At 44.9% G+C, this 14,564-nt stretch overlaps 1 protein-coding gene across 1 annotated transcript in view; it reads right to left on the bottom strand.

The window, feature by feature from the left end:
- lonp2 (lon peptidase 2, peroxisomal) overlaps window positions 1-14,564 on the bottom strand; it is a 176,563-nt gene that overhangs the window by 89,496 nt on the left and 72,503 nt on the right. Inside the window, exons 4-5 of the mRNA XM_061722335.1 lie at window positions 7,360-7,491; window positions 7,071-7,193 (exon numbers count right to left, since the gene is read on the bottom strand). Of these exons, the coding sequence (XP_061578319.1) occupies window positions 7,071-7,193; window positions 7,360-7,491 (255 nt within the window). The remainder of the gene's footprint in view (window positions 1-7,070; window positions 7,194-7,359; window positions 7,492-14,564) is intronic.

The raw sequence follows: 14,564 nt of genomic DNA on the forward strand, positions 1-14,564 counted from the left end.
GTCATGTATGCCAGGTTGCTAAAAATCAGTTTATCTCTCCATATCCGCTCTATCCGATTCCTGTTATTGGTGAACAATTCGAGCATGTGCAAATTGATGGTGTTGGGCCCTTGCCTCGCACTAAAAGTGGTAACAGATTTCTGTTAACGATTATGTGCACGGCGACTCGTTTTCCTGAGGCCATACCACTTCGTTCTATGACAGCTCCGGCTGTTGTTAAGGCCTTAGTTAAGTTCTTTTCCATTTTCGGCCTACCTAAGGTTGCACAATCTGACCAGGGTTCCAACTTTATGTCACGGGTTTTCTCTCAAGTCATGAAACAACTTAACATCACTCATGTGTGTTCTAGCTTATCACCCAGAAAGTCAGGGTGCCATCGAACGTTTTCATAGGACTTTAAAGTCTATGTTACGCACCCATTTCCTTCAGTTTGAAAAGGACTGGGATGAGGGTGTCCATCTCCTCCTCTTTGCTGCTCGTGAGGTGGTACAAGAATCCCTCGGCTTTAGTCCTGCCGAGCTGGTGTTTGCACACACAGTCAGAGGGCCTCTAAGGCTTTTGCAGGAGAAGTGGCTGGGTGACAGCAAACCTCAGAATCTGCTTGACTATGTGTCCAAATTCCGTTTTAAACTTCACCGCGCTTGTGAGTTGGCTAAAGAAAACTTGGCAGTTGCACAGGGCAAAATGAAGCGATGGTTTACGCAAAATGCAGGACTTTTAGTCCTGGTGATAAGGTTCTCATTTTGCTACCCGTTCGTGGCTCTGCTTTGCAGGCACGTTATGGTGGCCCTTATCTGGTTAAAAAGAAGGTGGGCGATCGGGATTACATCATTGACACCCCTGATCGACGGCGGCGGAGTAGGCTGTGTCACATTAATATTTTGAAGCCTTATTTCGACAGAGAGTCCCAGCCTGATTCCAACCCTTCTGATGTGGCATCACCAGATACCAGCGTAATGGGTGAGCCGGCCAAGGTGACTCTGGCACTGACTAACAATGCCAGCTTTCCTCCTCTTGAATCTCAGGATGACCAGGATGAAATTGTAGGTATCTCCACTGATATCACCCATGGCCGACTTAAGAACTCAGTAATGCTTGCTAACCTTCATGATTGCCTTCCAAATTTGGTTCAGTCTCAGCTTGAGGATGTGATCAGTTTAATTGGTTCTAACAGAAGTCTCTTTTCAGATGTGCCGACCCGTACGCATGTGTTGCAGCATGACATTGATGTTGGTAATTCCCCGCCAATTAAACAGCACGCTTATCGCGTTAACCCTGACAAAAGGCTTCGTCTCCAAAAGCAGGTGAACTACATGCTGGAAAGTGGCATCGCTGTACCTAGCACGAGTGCTTGGAGTTCACCCTGTCTTTTGGCCGCAAAGTCTGACGGCTCGGACCGGTTTTGTACTGATTATCGAAAGGTGAATGGGGTCACAAAACCTGACTGCTTTCCTTTGCCTCGGATAGATGACTGTGTTGACAAGGTTGGCTGTGCCAAGTATGTCACTCTATTAAAAGGATATTGGCAGGTGCCGTTAACTCCAAGGGCTCAAGTTATATCTGCCTTTGTGACCCCTGACGCTTTTCTTGAGTACACCGTGATGCCTTTTGGTGTTAGAAACGCTCCAGCAACGTTCCAGCGTTTCGTCAACACAGTTCTGTCAGGTTTATCGGGCTGCGAGGCCTATTTGGATGACATCGTTGTTTATTCCGCTACATGGGATGAACATATTTTCGACAACTGCAAGCAGTGTTTGGCCGGTTGAGTGAGGCTAATCTCACTTTGAATCTTGCCAAGTGTGAGTTTGGGCAGGCTACAGTTACATACCTCGGCGAAGTTGTTGGTCGGGGTCAAGTTAAGCCTGTCCATTCTAAAGTGAAAGCCATCCTTTCGTTTCCTCCTCCTGTCACTCGCCGTGGTCTAATGCGGTTCTTGGGAATGGCAGGATACTATCGCAGTTTCTGCAAGAACTTTTCTGTCGTCGCAGCCCCGTTAACCGACATGTTGAGCCCAAAAGTACGGTACAAATGGTCTCCGAGCTGTCAGCATTCGTTTGATAGTATAAAAGCCTTGCTAACTAATGCTCCAGTTCTAGCTGCACCGGCGTTCGAGCGGCCATTTAAACTTGCTGTGGATGCAAGTGATGCGGGGGCGGGTGCTGTCCTTCTTCAGGATGGGGATGATGGGATTGAGCACCCGGTCTCGTATTACTCCAAAAAGTTTAATCGACATCAGCGTGTGTATTCCACAGTAGAGAAAGAAGCGCTGGCACTTGTTTTGGCCCTACAGCATTTTGAGGTTTATGTGGGTTCCTCCAATGAACCCACCCTCGTTTACACTGATCACAATCCTCTCGTTTTCCTGAACCAGATGCGGAACACCAATCGGAGGTTGATGAGATGGTCTATCTTTTTGCAGTACTTCAATGTGGAGGTCAGGCATGTCCGTGGCAAAGATAATGTCCTGGCCGACACGTTGTCACGCTCCTTTTCTGATGAGTGAATGACCTCACGTTGCACTCCCGGTATTCACCATCATAGGGTGGGGGTGTTGCGTGTGGCCATGACTCTCTCTCCCAACACACAGCATTCTCAATAATCTAATTAATCTTGTCTCCTCCCATCTCAGAATACCACACCTGGACTGGCACACCTGAACTGATTCCCATCAGCCTATAAAGCTCCTCTCTGCTCAGTGTGCCAGGAGACACAGACCAAGCAACACCAAACTGGATGCTCTTTTGTTAGCTTTTGTTTAGTTTGATCCTTAGTTTAGTTTGGGCCTGGAGATGGCCGGCATCTCCAGGTGCCTTTTTTCCTTATAGTGAGTATTAACGATTTCTGCCAGTGTATTTATTTTTGGGAGATTTGCTTAAATAAAAGCTGTTAAACTTGTGCTCTTTTGTTGGTGTCCTTCATGATGTTGTGGTTTCCATTTTCGAGCCATATTCCAATGTTATTTGTGTGGAGACCGCAACACAGCAATTGGGAAGTATAATCAAGAATCACGGCATACACTTTCATTGCTATGCTGATGATATGCAGCATATTTGTCTATGAAGCCGGATGAGACAGAACCGTTAGTTAAACTTCAGGCATGTCTTAGGGACATCAAGGACTGGATGTCCAGAAATGTCTTGCTTCTAGATTCAGATAAAACAGAGGTTATCATTCTTGGTCCAGAGCATTTTAGGAAGGAATTAGATGGTGTTGCGATGGCTTCCAGTGCAACTGTGAGAAACCTTGGTGTTGTTTTCGATCAGGATTTGTCGTTTAAACCATATGTTAATCAGGTTTGTAAAATAGCGTTTTTCCATCTCCGTAATATTGCAAAAATTAGGAAAATCCTCTCGCAGATTGATGTAGAAAAACTAGTTCATGCATTTGTATCTTCTAGAATCAGCAGGAGAGACCACGTCTCTCCAGTGTTAGCGTCGCTCCATTGGCTACCTGTAAAATTCAGAATCCAATTTAAAATTTTATTACTTGCATATAAAGCCCAAAACGGCTTAGCTCCGCATTATTTAGAAGATTTGATAGTGCCTTATGTTCCTGGCAGAGCTCTCCGCTCCCAGAGTGCAGGTTTACTCGTAGTTCCTAGAGTATGTAAATGTAGATTTGGAGGGCGGGCGTTCTGCTATCAGGCACCATTACTATGGAACCAACTTCCAATCTGGGTTAAGGAGGCTAACACCACCTCCACCTTTAAAACTAAACTTAAAACCTTTCTGTTTAGTAAAGCCTATAGTTAGTGTTTAGTAAACCTCTAGCTGGTGTTGGTAAATCTCTAGGTAGTGTAAACTCTAGTGTGTTAGAGTCAGTAGTCATAGTTGCAGCTATAGAACAAGACTATAATAGTTAGTCTCAAACATAGCTTCATGGTAGATATGCTGCTATAGGCCTATGCTGCAGGGGGGCACCGACATGATCCGCTGGGCGGTGCCTCTCACCCTTCTTCTCCTCTCCTTTTCCATTCCTCTCTTCTCCATTACCATTTTTATTTATTATAAATATCTCATAGCTATAATTTTTGTCCATCGTTCCTGTAGTTTCTTGTGCCGGCCCCCACTTTTTTTCTCTTTTGTGCATGTTTGCAGGCCGGAGCCTCGGGAGCTGCGTTCCCGGCCCCCCTCCCCCATCCCCGGTCATCCCATTGCTGCTTCCACCTGCCTACGTGGATGTCTGCTGTGTGCTGCTGACGCCCCCCCCCCCCAATTGAATTGAATTGAATTGAAATGGATCGCTGCAATTCACAGAAACAACTGGATTCCAGGCACCAAAACGTGGATTTGCGGTTCCCATTTTGTATCAGGTAATGTTGCATTTTTGGGTAGCTAACGTCAAACGGTCAAATCATAAAGTTCAGTGTCCTCATCACTTTAATTTCTACAACAAATCCTGCCTTGAAGTCGGACCAAGCGTCAAGACTTTTGTATGCCTTCAAGCTTTGTTTCGTGTACTTCCCCGGCGTAGAAATTAAGTACATATAAATATCAGGAAACTGGATTCGTGGACAAATAGTAATGTCCATGGACCACTGGTTCTTGGTAACTGTACCAAATATTAATGTCCATGGACCACTGGTTCTTGGTAACTGTACCAAATATTAATGTCCATGGACCACTGGTTCTTGGTAACTGTACCAAATATTAATGTCCATATACCACTGGTTCTTGGTAACTGTACCAAATATTAATGTTCATGGACCACTGGTTCTTGGTAACTGTACCAAATATTAATGTCCATGAACCACTGGTTCTTGGTAACTGTACCAAATATTAATGTCCATGGATCACTGGTTCTTGGTAACTGTACCAAATATTAATGTCCATGGATCACTGGTTCTTGGTAACTGTACCAAATATTAATGTCTATGGACCACTGGTTCTTGGTAACTGTACCAAATATTAATGTCCATGGACAACTGGTTCTTGGTAACTGTACCAAATATTAATGTCCATGGACCACTGGTTCTTGGGGTAACTGTACCAAATATTAATGTCCATGGACCACTGGTTCTTGGTAACTGTACCAAATATTAATGTCCATGGACCACTAGTTCTTGGTAACTGTACCAAATATTCATGTCCATGGACCACTGGTTCTTGGGGTAACTGTACCAAATATTAATGTCCATGGACCACTGGTTCTTGGGGTAACTGTGCCGGTCACTGTCAAGTCCAACTGCCTTTAATTTAAGCCGATAATCGGTTGTTATCCCGTCTTCTCCACTAGTTGCCGCTGTTTTTGCCACTCAGTACCAGTAAGGGGGCTGGTCCAGTGGGGAAGTGAAGTCAATGCAGACCCTCTATAGATTGGCATGATGATCCTCCACTGCCCCATACTCTACTTGTACCCATGTGCTCTGTATTATTTTCGTTTTGTTGATTTTGCTGTTTTGCTTTGAAAAATAATAATACAAAAAAAAAAAAAACATACCATAAGGCAACCAAAGTGCTGTACAGGTAAATAAAAGTACAACAAATACAACCATAAGATACAGATAAAAGCAGTAAGCAACATCCCTAAAGTGAAAACAGTCCTGAAAGACGGCTTTTCTACCCAGATAGCCAAAGCTGGCTCTGCAGGGCCCATAATGGCGCTTTTCCACTAGTACCTACTCAGCCCGACTCGACTTGCCCTCGTTTATTTTCGAAACCCAGATGAGAAGTAGGAGGTTGGAGCAAAGCTGCTGCAACGTATTTGATTGTGTGATCTAAACGAAGAAGACAACAACACTAAAGATGTAGAACCTGGAGGAGATGATAGATGTGCTGCTGGGTCTGTGGCTTGTGTTACATATCAAGTTAAAAAATGAGAGTGAGAGAAGATTCAAGCGGCAACGCTTTTTTTTTTTTAGTTTGTCTCTGTGCTGCTGAAAAGTCAGCTGGAGCCGTGAGCAGCTATGAAGAGACAGAGCTCCTGGTAGATCTGGTCGTTCCTTATCTCCATCTAGATCCCTTTTTAAGTCTCTCCTCAGCACCAGGTTTATGAACATCTGCACCTCAGAGTTGGATCATGAAACAGACTTTTGCTGCCGTTGCTGGTTGAATAAAATGAACAAGAATCCGTCAGAGTCTCTTTCTCTGATTTCCTCCTCCTGACTCAGACGTCTGACTCCAACCCCCCGACCAATCGGTGGCCTGTAGTGTGAATATGTCAGATACAGCCGACTCAGCAGCTTAGAACCTCGGCAGAACAGTTACAGAAAAGTATCTACTCGGCACATTAGACCCCTAGTGGAGAAGAACCAAACCGAGGCGAATCGAGTCGGCCGAGTAGGTGCTAGTGGAAAAGTGTCCTGCTGGGGGAAGCTGCTGCTACTGGGGGAAGCTGCTGCTGCTACCGGGGGAAGCGGCTGCTACCGGGGGAAGCGGCTGCTACCGGGGGAAGCTGCTGCTACCGGGGGAAGCTGCTGCTACCGGGGGAAGCTGCTGCTACCGGGGGAAGCTGCTGCTACCGGGGGAAGCTGCTGCTACCGGGGGAAGCTGCTGCTACCGGCGGAAGCTGCTGCTACCGGGGGAAGCTGCTGCTACCGGGGGAAGCTGCTGCTACCGGGGGAAGGTGCTACCGGGGGAAGCTGCTGCTACTGGAGGAAGCTGCTACCGGAGGAAGCTGCTACCGGGGGAAGCTGCTACCGGGGGAAGCTGCTACCGGGGGAAGCTGCTGCTACTGGAGAAGCTGCTACTGGGGGAAGCTGCTACCGGGGGAAGCTGCTACCGGGGAAAGCTGCTACCGGAGGAAGCTGCTACTGGAGGAAGCTGCTACTGGAGGAAGCTGCTACTGGAGGAAGCTGCTACTGGAGGAAGCTGCTACCGGGGGAAGCTGCTACCTGGGGAAGCTGCTACTGGAGGGCATCGCTGCATCTTTGTGGGGGCTGCAAGTGGTTTGCCAAAAATGTTTGACATGAATGCTAAGTGCCAAAGTAACATCCATGTGATTGGCAGGATGCATCTTTTCCAAGAACATTGCAACAAGATGAGCAGTGTTACTTTTGTGTCAGTTGTTTTAATGTTTATTAATGTTATGTGCGCATGTTTAAATGTCTAAGTAAGGTGTGTAAAGGTTACCCTTTTCTCATTATCGGGACTCATTTTCCTGGTTTTCTGCAGCAGTTTCAGTCCATCTATCTGTCTGGTCAACATGGGCAGGGCCTTCTTGAAACGCTCCTCCATACTCACTGCATCCAGGACCTGTACGGTACATGCAACGGAGAAGTAATCTTCCAATTAAAAAAACAACAAAAAGCTCAACAACAAATAGATTTAACTTTCTTTTTCGCCCCAAACCCCTTCACATGTAAACTAGACTGTATGGTTGAGAAATATCCAGTACGCAGGATATAAATAATCAGTTCACCTGCAGCTTCTCCTTGTTGGAGGTGCGGATCATGGAGGCGACCACGTCAGGCAGGGTCTCCCTGGGTAAGCTGTCCAACAGGCGCCTGAACTTGGCCACTGCTGGGACAGACGTGTCCAACATACCTAACAACTACACACAGGGGTAAAAAAAAAAAGGATTTAATTTACTCAAACAGTTAGGCTAGTTTTCAGTTTCTTTTTTAATTGTTTTATGCCGTCACCTGCATTAAAGTATTTGCCATGATGGATAACATCATGGGAATGTTCTTAGCTTCTAGTTATATTGATACGTTTTTTTACAGAGAAGCAGCTGATGAGAGTAAAACCACTTTCAATCTTTACTTATTCAAAGCACAACACAACTTCCCAAGAACAGCTGCAGCACGTCAATTAGCTAAACTTAGCACTCCCATGTAACCTGAGTATTTACAATGATGCAATTACAATCGACAGCTTTTTGCAGATGATGTTGTCCTGTTGGCTTCATCGGACCGGGACCTTCAGCATGTGCTGGGGCGGTTTGAGGCCGAGTGCGACGCGGCAGGGATGAGAATCAGCACCTCCAAGACCGAGGCCATGGTTCTCCACCTGGAAAGGGTGGTGTTCCTTCTCCGGGTGGGTGGAGAAGTCCTGCCTCAGGTGGAGGAGTTCAAGTATCTCGGGGTCTTGTTCACGAGTGAGGGAACGATGGAGCGGGAGATTGACAGACGGATCGGTGTAGCGTCCGCAGTTATGCGGTCGATGTACCGGACCGTCGTGGTGAAGAAGGAGCTGAGTCGAAAGGAGAAGCTCTCGATTTACCGGTCAATCTACGCACCTACCCTCACCTATGCTCATGAACTTTGGGTAATGACCGAAAGGACAAGATCACGGATACAAGCGGCCGAGATGAGTTTCCTCCGCAGGGTGGCTGGACGCTCCCTTAGAGATGAGTTTCCTCCGCAGGGTGGCTGGACGCTCCCTTAGAGATGAGTTTCCTCCACAGGGTGGCTGGACGCTCCCTTAGAGATGAGTTTCCTCCGCAGGGTGGCTGGATGCTCCTTTAGAGATGAGTTTCGTCCGCAGGGTGGCTGGACGCTCCCTTAGAGATAGGGTGAGAAGTTCGGTCACCCGGGAGGAGCTCGGAGTCGAGCCGCTGCTCCTTCACATTGAGAGGAGTCAGCTGAAGTGGCTTGGGCAACTGTACCGGATCCTCCTGGACGCCTCCCTAGGGAGGTGTTCCAGGCAGGTCCCTCCTCCCTGGGGAGGTGTTCCAGGCATGTCCCTCCTCCCTGGGGAGGAGTTCCAGGCATGTCCCTCCTCCCTAGGCAGGAGTTCCGGGCATGTCCCTCATCCCTAGGCATCCCTTGGCCCCGATCTGGCGTGGGGGGCGTGGCATCAAGTAAGAGGGGCGTGGCATCATGAGTGACAGCAGAACAGAGAAGGCGGGGGACGTTCCTCAGTCATGTTGCCTTCAGGAAACGTAGGTTGCAGAAGTTATCAGTAGAAGTATGATTCAACACTGTACACTATATTCACGTGATTGGCAGTGGAAAAAACTGATATTAGTGACACATTTCTGTTTAAAAAGCTGTTTTAGACCGTACTTGGTAGTATGTGGAAGTGGGAAATGTCAAACTTTAAAGTGTGGCTGTTGAACTGTACAGTGTGGCATAGTTTATTGCTTTTATACTGCGATTGGTGCCAAGTACGGTCTAAAACAGCTTTTTAAACAGAAATGTGTCACTAATATCAGTTTTTTCCACTGCCAATCACGTGAATATGGTGTATATACAGTGTTGAATCATACTTCTACTGATAACTTCTGCAACCTACGTTTCCTGAAGGCAACATGACTGAGGAACGTCCCCCGCCTTCTCTGTTCTGCTGTCACTCATGATGCCTCGCCCCTCTCCGTTGATGCCACGCCCCTCTCCGTTGATGCCACGCCCCCCACGCCAGATCGGGGCCAAAAGTCTGAACCTGAAAAAAAAAATTTAAACTGGAAAAAAAATGATTTGAAACTGAAAAAAAAGATTTGAAACTGAAATAAAAAGATTTGAAACTGAAAAAAAGATCTGATACTGAAAAAAATAAAATTGAAACTGTAAAAAAGAATTTTCAGGTTCAAATTTTATTTTCAAATTAGCAAAACTTTTGGCCTTGATTTGGCTCCATAGAGGAAGAGCTGGAGGAAGAGATGGAGGAAGAGCTGGAGGAAGAGCTGGAGGAAGAGCTGGAGGAAGAGCTGGAGGAAGAGATGGAGGAAGAGCTGGAACGAGAGCTGGAGGAAGAGATGGAGGAAGAGCTGGAACGAGAGCTGGAGGAAGAGATGGAGGAAGAGCTGGAGGAAGAGCTGGAGGAAGAGCTGGAGGAAGAGCTGGAGGTGGCGGTGGAGAATGGATGGATGGGTGGACAATTACAGACAGACTACAGAATGATTGGCACCATCTGATCAAATGTTTATTGTTCATGTTTCGTAGTTGTTTTTCAGTTCATAGTTGCAACTGCAACGCTCGCAAACTTAACCAACAGATATAAAAAAAATAAAAACACATATCCCATAAGAACACAGAACTAGTCAGCCTATACCCTTGGCATCTTTAAAAGAGGAAAAAAGGCTGCATTTCCAAAATGGCTATTCCAGGATCTAGTGCAGGGGTCCCCAAACTACGGCCCGCCAAAGCAATTGGGGTGGCCCACTTATGATCCCAGAATTTTTTTTTTTTTTTAAATTTTACTATCATAAGATATCCGTACTTAAATGTTGGCATTCTAATTAAAATTGACCATAGTTATGAGCTATTTATAACTAATAGTGGCTCATCTTCACCCCTCACACAATGGTATATTCTGACGTGACTTTTACCGTGACCGAGTGGTGAGCTGACAGAAAAAGACGACAAAGGGGCACGGTGGCGCAACTGGTAGTGCAGCCGTCTCACAGCAAGAAGGTCCTGGGTTCGATTCCCGCCGCTGTGGGCGCTGAAGTGCGTGTTAGTTCCCCCATGACTTCAGCGCCCACACTGGTGGGGTTGGTGAAAGGATCTTTCTGTGTGGAGTTTGCATGTTCTCCCCGTGTTCCCTTGGTAGCTAATGTGAGCTACCCTCACAAAAACATGCAACAGTCCTGGGCTACACATGCCCCCTCTGGCCAACTGGGGAACAGATGGGGTGGGGAGGATCCGGCCGGAATAACGTGATCCTTCCACGCGCTACGTCCGGCCGGAGAAGCCCCACCCTGTCTGGTGAAAAGATGCGGCCTGCTCACTCCTCAGGTTAAGGAGGAGACCAGTGGTCCCCACCCCCACCCGGGGTTGGTAGAGGATGGCAATGCCCAGGACTGTTACTTAGGTAGGAGCACTGGGTGATAAAATGTGGGAAAAAACGGGGATAAAAATATATATTAAAAAAAAGAAGACGACAAAATGCCGAAAGTTTTGGGGTAACGAAAAATAGATTCAGAGTGCAGAGTTTTCAAATGACAGATGACTATTTTTTTTTTTCAGTGCAAGGAAAAGGCAGTTTGTCTGATCTGCAAAGAAACGGTAGCAGTGTTCAAAAAATTTAACATTCGTCGACATTATGAAACCCGCCATGGAGAGCAGTGTGCTAGCCTGCAGGGCCAAGTGAGGAGAGACAAGGTGACTAAGCTAAAATGTGGATTAGCCCAACAGAGCACATTACTGCGTCAGACGCAGATGAACGTGGCGTCCGTCCGGGCCAGCTTCAAGGTAGCTAAACTGATAGCACGCTGTGGAAAGCCGTTCAGTGATGGGGAGTTTATTAAAAAGTGTTGGAGCACTGCTGCGGAGGAGGTGTGTCCGGACAAGAAAGATGTCCTAAACGCGGTGAGTCTGTCCGCATCTACAGTCACCAGGCGGGATGAAGAAATGGGGGATAATGTACATTACCACCCAGCTGAAAGAGAAAGCTAAAGATTTTGTGTATTTTTCGTTGTCATTGGATGAGAGCAACGACATGCAGGACACAGCACAACTGTTCATTTTTATTCGCAGCATTACAAAGTCTCACAGATACGACAACAGGGGAGGATATTTTTGGTAAAGTTTGCCAAACAATGGAAGAGTTGGATGTGGACTGGTCTAAGCTGGCCAGCATCACAACGGACGGTGCTCCAAATATGACCGGCGCGTCGCGGGGGCTCGTCAGGCACGTGAAAAAGGAAATGGCAGAAAGAGGTCTCACACTCCCGCTACAAGTCCACTGCTTGATTCACCAGCAAGCACTGTGCTGCAAAGAAAGAAGAATCAGCCCACAGAGATGTGCTTTACACTGAAGTCCGCTGGTTAAGCCGGGGCAGATCATTTCCTGTTATAGACTAACCTCGGCCCCCCATCACAGAAAGGAAAGTTGTTGTGGCCCCCACTGAAAAAGGTTTGGGGACCCCTGATCTAGTGCAAGGACCTCCCGGGTGGGAGGGGCTGAGTGTATTTTTAATGTTTGGGTGAAATGTTTTAATTGGTTGTCAGAATATAACACTGCTCAGGGCAATGCTGAATAACAGAAATAACCTGTTTCACATTGTTCTGATAAACTTTGACATTTTAAAATGTATCCAGATTTTTCCAGGAATTCGTCTGGCACAAGTACAACCAGCTGAATAAGTTCTGAGAGCGGTGATGGACAGCAAGCCCTGTGGTTTCCATGACAAAGGACTTAGTATAGTAAGGTGATGCAATAAAGCACAGAATATATTCTGGGGTAAATTTCGTGCTCTGAAGTCTAATCTTGCCTCCATATGTGAGCTCATTTAAACCCCAAAGAACATCTGTGGTGAGATCTGAAGAGGTACTCTAACTGACAATTCCCCTCCAGCTGACAGACAACATATAGTAAAATACACAGGACTGCCGCATCTGGTACACATTACAAAATTGGATGTCAGCAAACTGTAAGATATCTGAATAAAAAGAATGAATTTCTCTTATTGAGTTGTGCTGTTTTGGTATGTGATTAGACCCTGAACAAAAGATTTCTGAATCAAATCAAATCAATCTTTATTTGTATAGCGCTTTTCATGCAAGTAAAACATGCAACACAAAGCGCTTTACACAAAACATAAAACTTAACTTGGAGCTAAAAGCTAAAAGAAATCAGGATAAGATAGGCTATGAAGTTAAAATACACACTAAAAGAGTTTAAAGGTATAACGTAAAATCCTAAAAGCAGGTCTAGAAAGCAAGACATGCTAAAACAAGCATAAGAACAACTGAAAACCATAAGAGCACCACACCTGGGTTAAAACAACAAGAAAAGCTAGTTAAAACAAGGGTATACAAGAAAGACTAAAAGGAATCAGCTAAAAGCAAATTTAAAAAAGGTGAGTCTTGAGCCTGTGTTACGCCCACAGAGTGCAAGCTGACTCATAGGGTGACATATTTTAGAAAATCATTTATTCTGAAAGAATTTTAGAAACGGAAATGTGAGTCGGCTGATCGTCAGTGGCTTTTACTGGTCCCAGTGTTAACTGCCAAGAATTCAGCGCAACCCACAGCTTATTTACCCCCAGGTGGTCTCGTGCCTTTTATACTCAAAAAAAATAAGAAATGCTTAAAATTGAATGGGGGTGTCTGTAAATATGCAATATAAGAGCTATATATAAAATAACATATTTAAGTGCAGGCAATTCTATATATAAATATCCTATGCGCCACACTCTCCCCCACATTTCAAAATGTCTCCTGACATTTGACACCTTTCAGATTTTCAATAATATGTCTGTACTTACTACAACCTTACCTCTAGGTTACACAGTTACTTTAAACACACTCATACTGCAGCTTTAAGTGTGGGGTTCCCCTTTAAAGGACTGGTGAAGTTACAACTCACTGTAACCATGCAAAAGTAAACAGTAAGTCAATACGGCCAACAATATCCAAATCTGTTTACACACTAGGGCTGAACAATTTTTTTAAATAATCTAATTGCGATTTCTTTCCTCAATATTGCGATTTCTTATTTTATTTTTTTATTAACATACAGTACAAACAACAACAGAAGACGACATCAGTTTGTGTGTGTGTGTGTGTGTGTGTGTGTGTGTGTGTGTGTGTGTGTGTGTGTGTGTGTGTGTGTGTGTGTAGATAAGGTGATGAAAGTAGATACATAAATTGACAATATTAATTCGAAAGTAAATAAGTTAAATAAATAATTATCATATAGAGTGGTGTAGCACTATACAATGTAGAATAATAATATAGTAATATCCTAATAATATAATATAAATATTATAAAATATTATAACATATAACCAAATTATATCACCATACTATTATATATAACGATATAATAATACTATAGTTAAACATCCCATGAGATTTCATAACTTAATATAATAATAAACTATGAAACAATACATCATGATAATATCAATATTCAATATTACTCAATACTCACTAATATACTCAATATTGCGATTTAATATGCGATTATTTTTTCAAGGTCCTGTTCTCATGTATTTTTCAACTACACAAGCAATAAATCAGTCTGTTTTATAATAAACAATGCCAGATTTATTTAAAGCACAGATTACAACAATAAAGAAAACAAATCTGTGTCTATACCTCTTTAACACGTCTACACACGTCTGTACAGAAGAGTGTTATGGGTCGTTCTCTCTGAACCCAATCACACGACACCAAACCGGGTTAAACTTTAGCCAAAACGAGGCGTAGTTTAATAGAAAAACACAGAAAAACTCCGATAGGGAAAAAAAAAACCTTCCTCACAGGAAACTAAGAACTTCTTCACAAATAACTCAAAAATCACAGGGAGAAAAAAAACCACCAGCAAACTAACAAACAAACCAACAAAGCTCAGAGTTAACAAAACGAACCAGCGATGAACAACTAGCAGCCCCGCTGTTTAACCTCTCCTCCTGATGAGCTGACGGGCTGCAGGTGTGGCTCAAGGCTGATTTATGGTTCCGCGTTACACCAATGCAGAGCCTCTGCCGTACCCTACGGCATAGGTTAGGCCGTAGGTTCTGCATCGATTTAACGCGGAACCATAAATCAGCCTTCACAGCGCGACTCACTGTCCACCCGGCTTGTGCTCGTCGCCGCGCGCAGCTCCTCCCACGCAGACTCCGCGCTCATATATTTAATACATTTATAAAGCCCATATATTTATAAAGCCCCGCCTTTTCCCTGCCGACTCTGCCCACTCTGCTCACTCACTAGAAAATCTTGTTTTATCACA

Source organism: Cololabis saira, chromosome 5, assembly GCF_033807715.1.
Source record: "Cololabis saira isolate AMF1-May2022 chromosome 5, fColSai1.1, whole genome shotgun sequence".
Classification (NCBI taxonomy): Eukaryota; Metazoa; Chordata; class Actinopteri; order Beloniformes; family Belonidae; genus Cololabis; species Cololabis saira.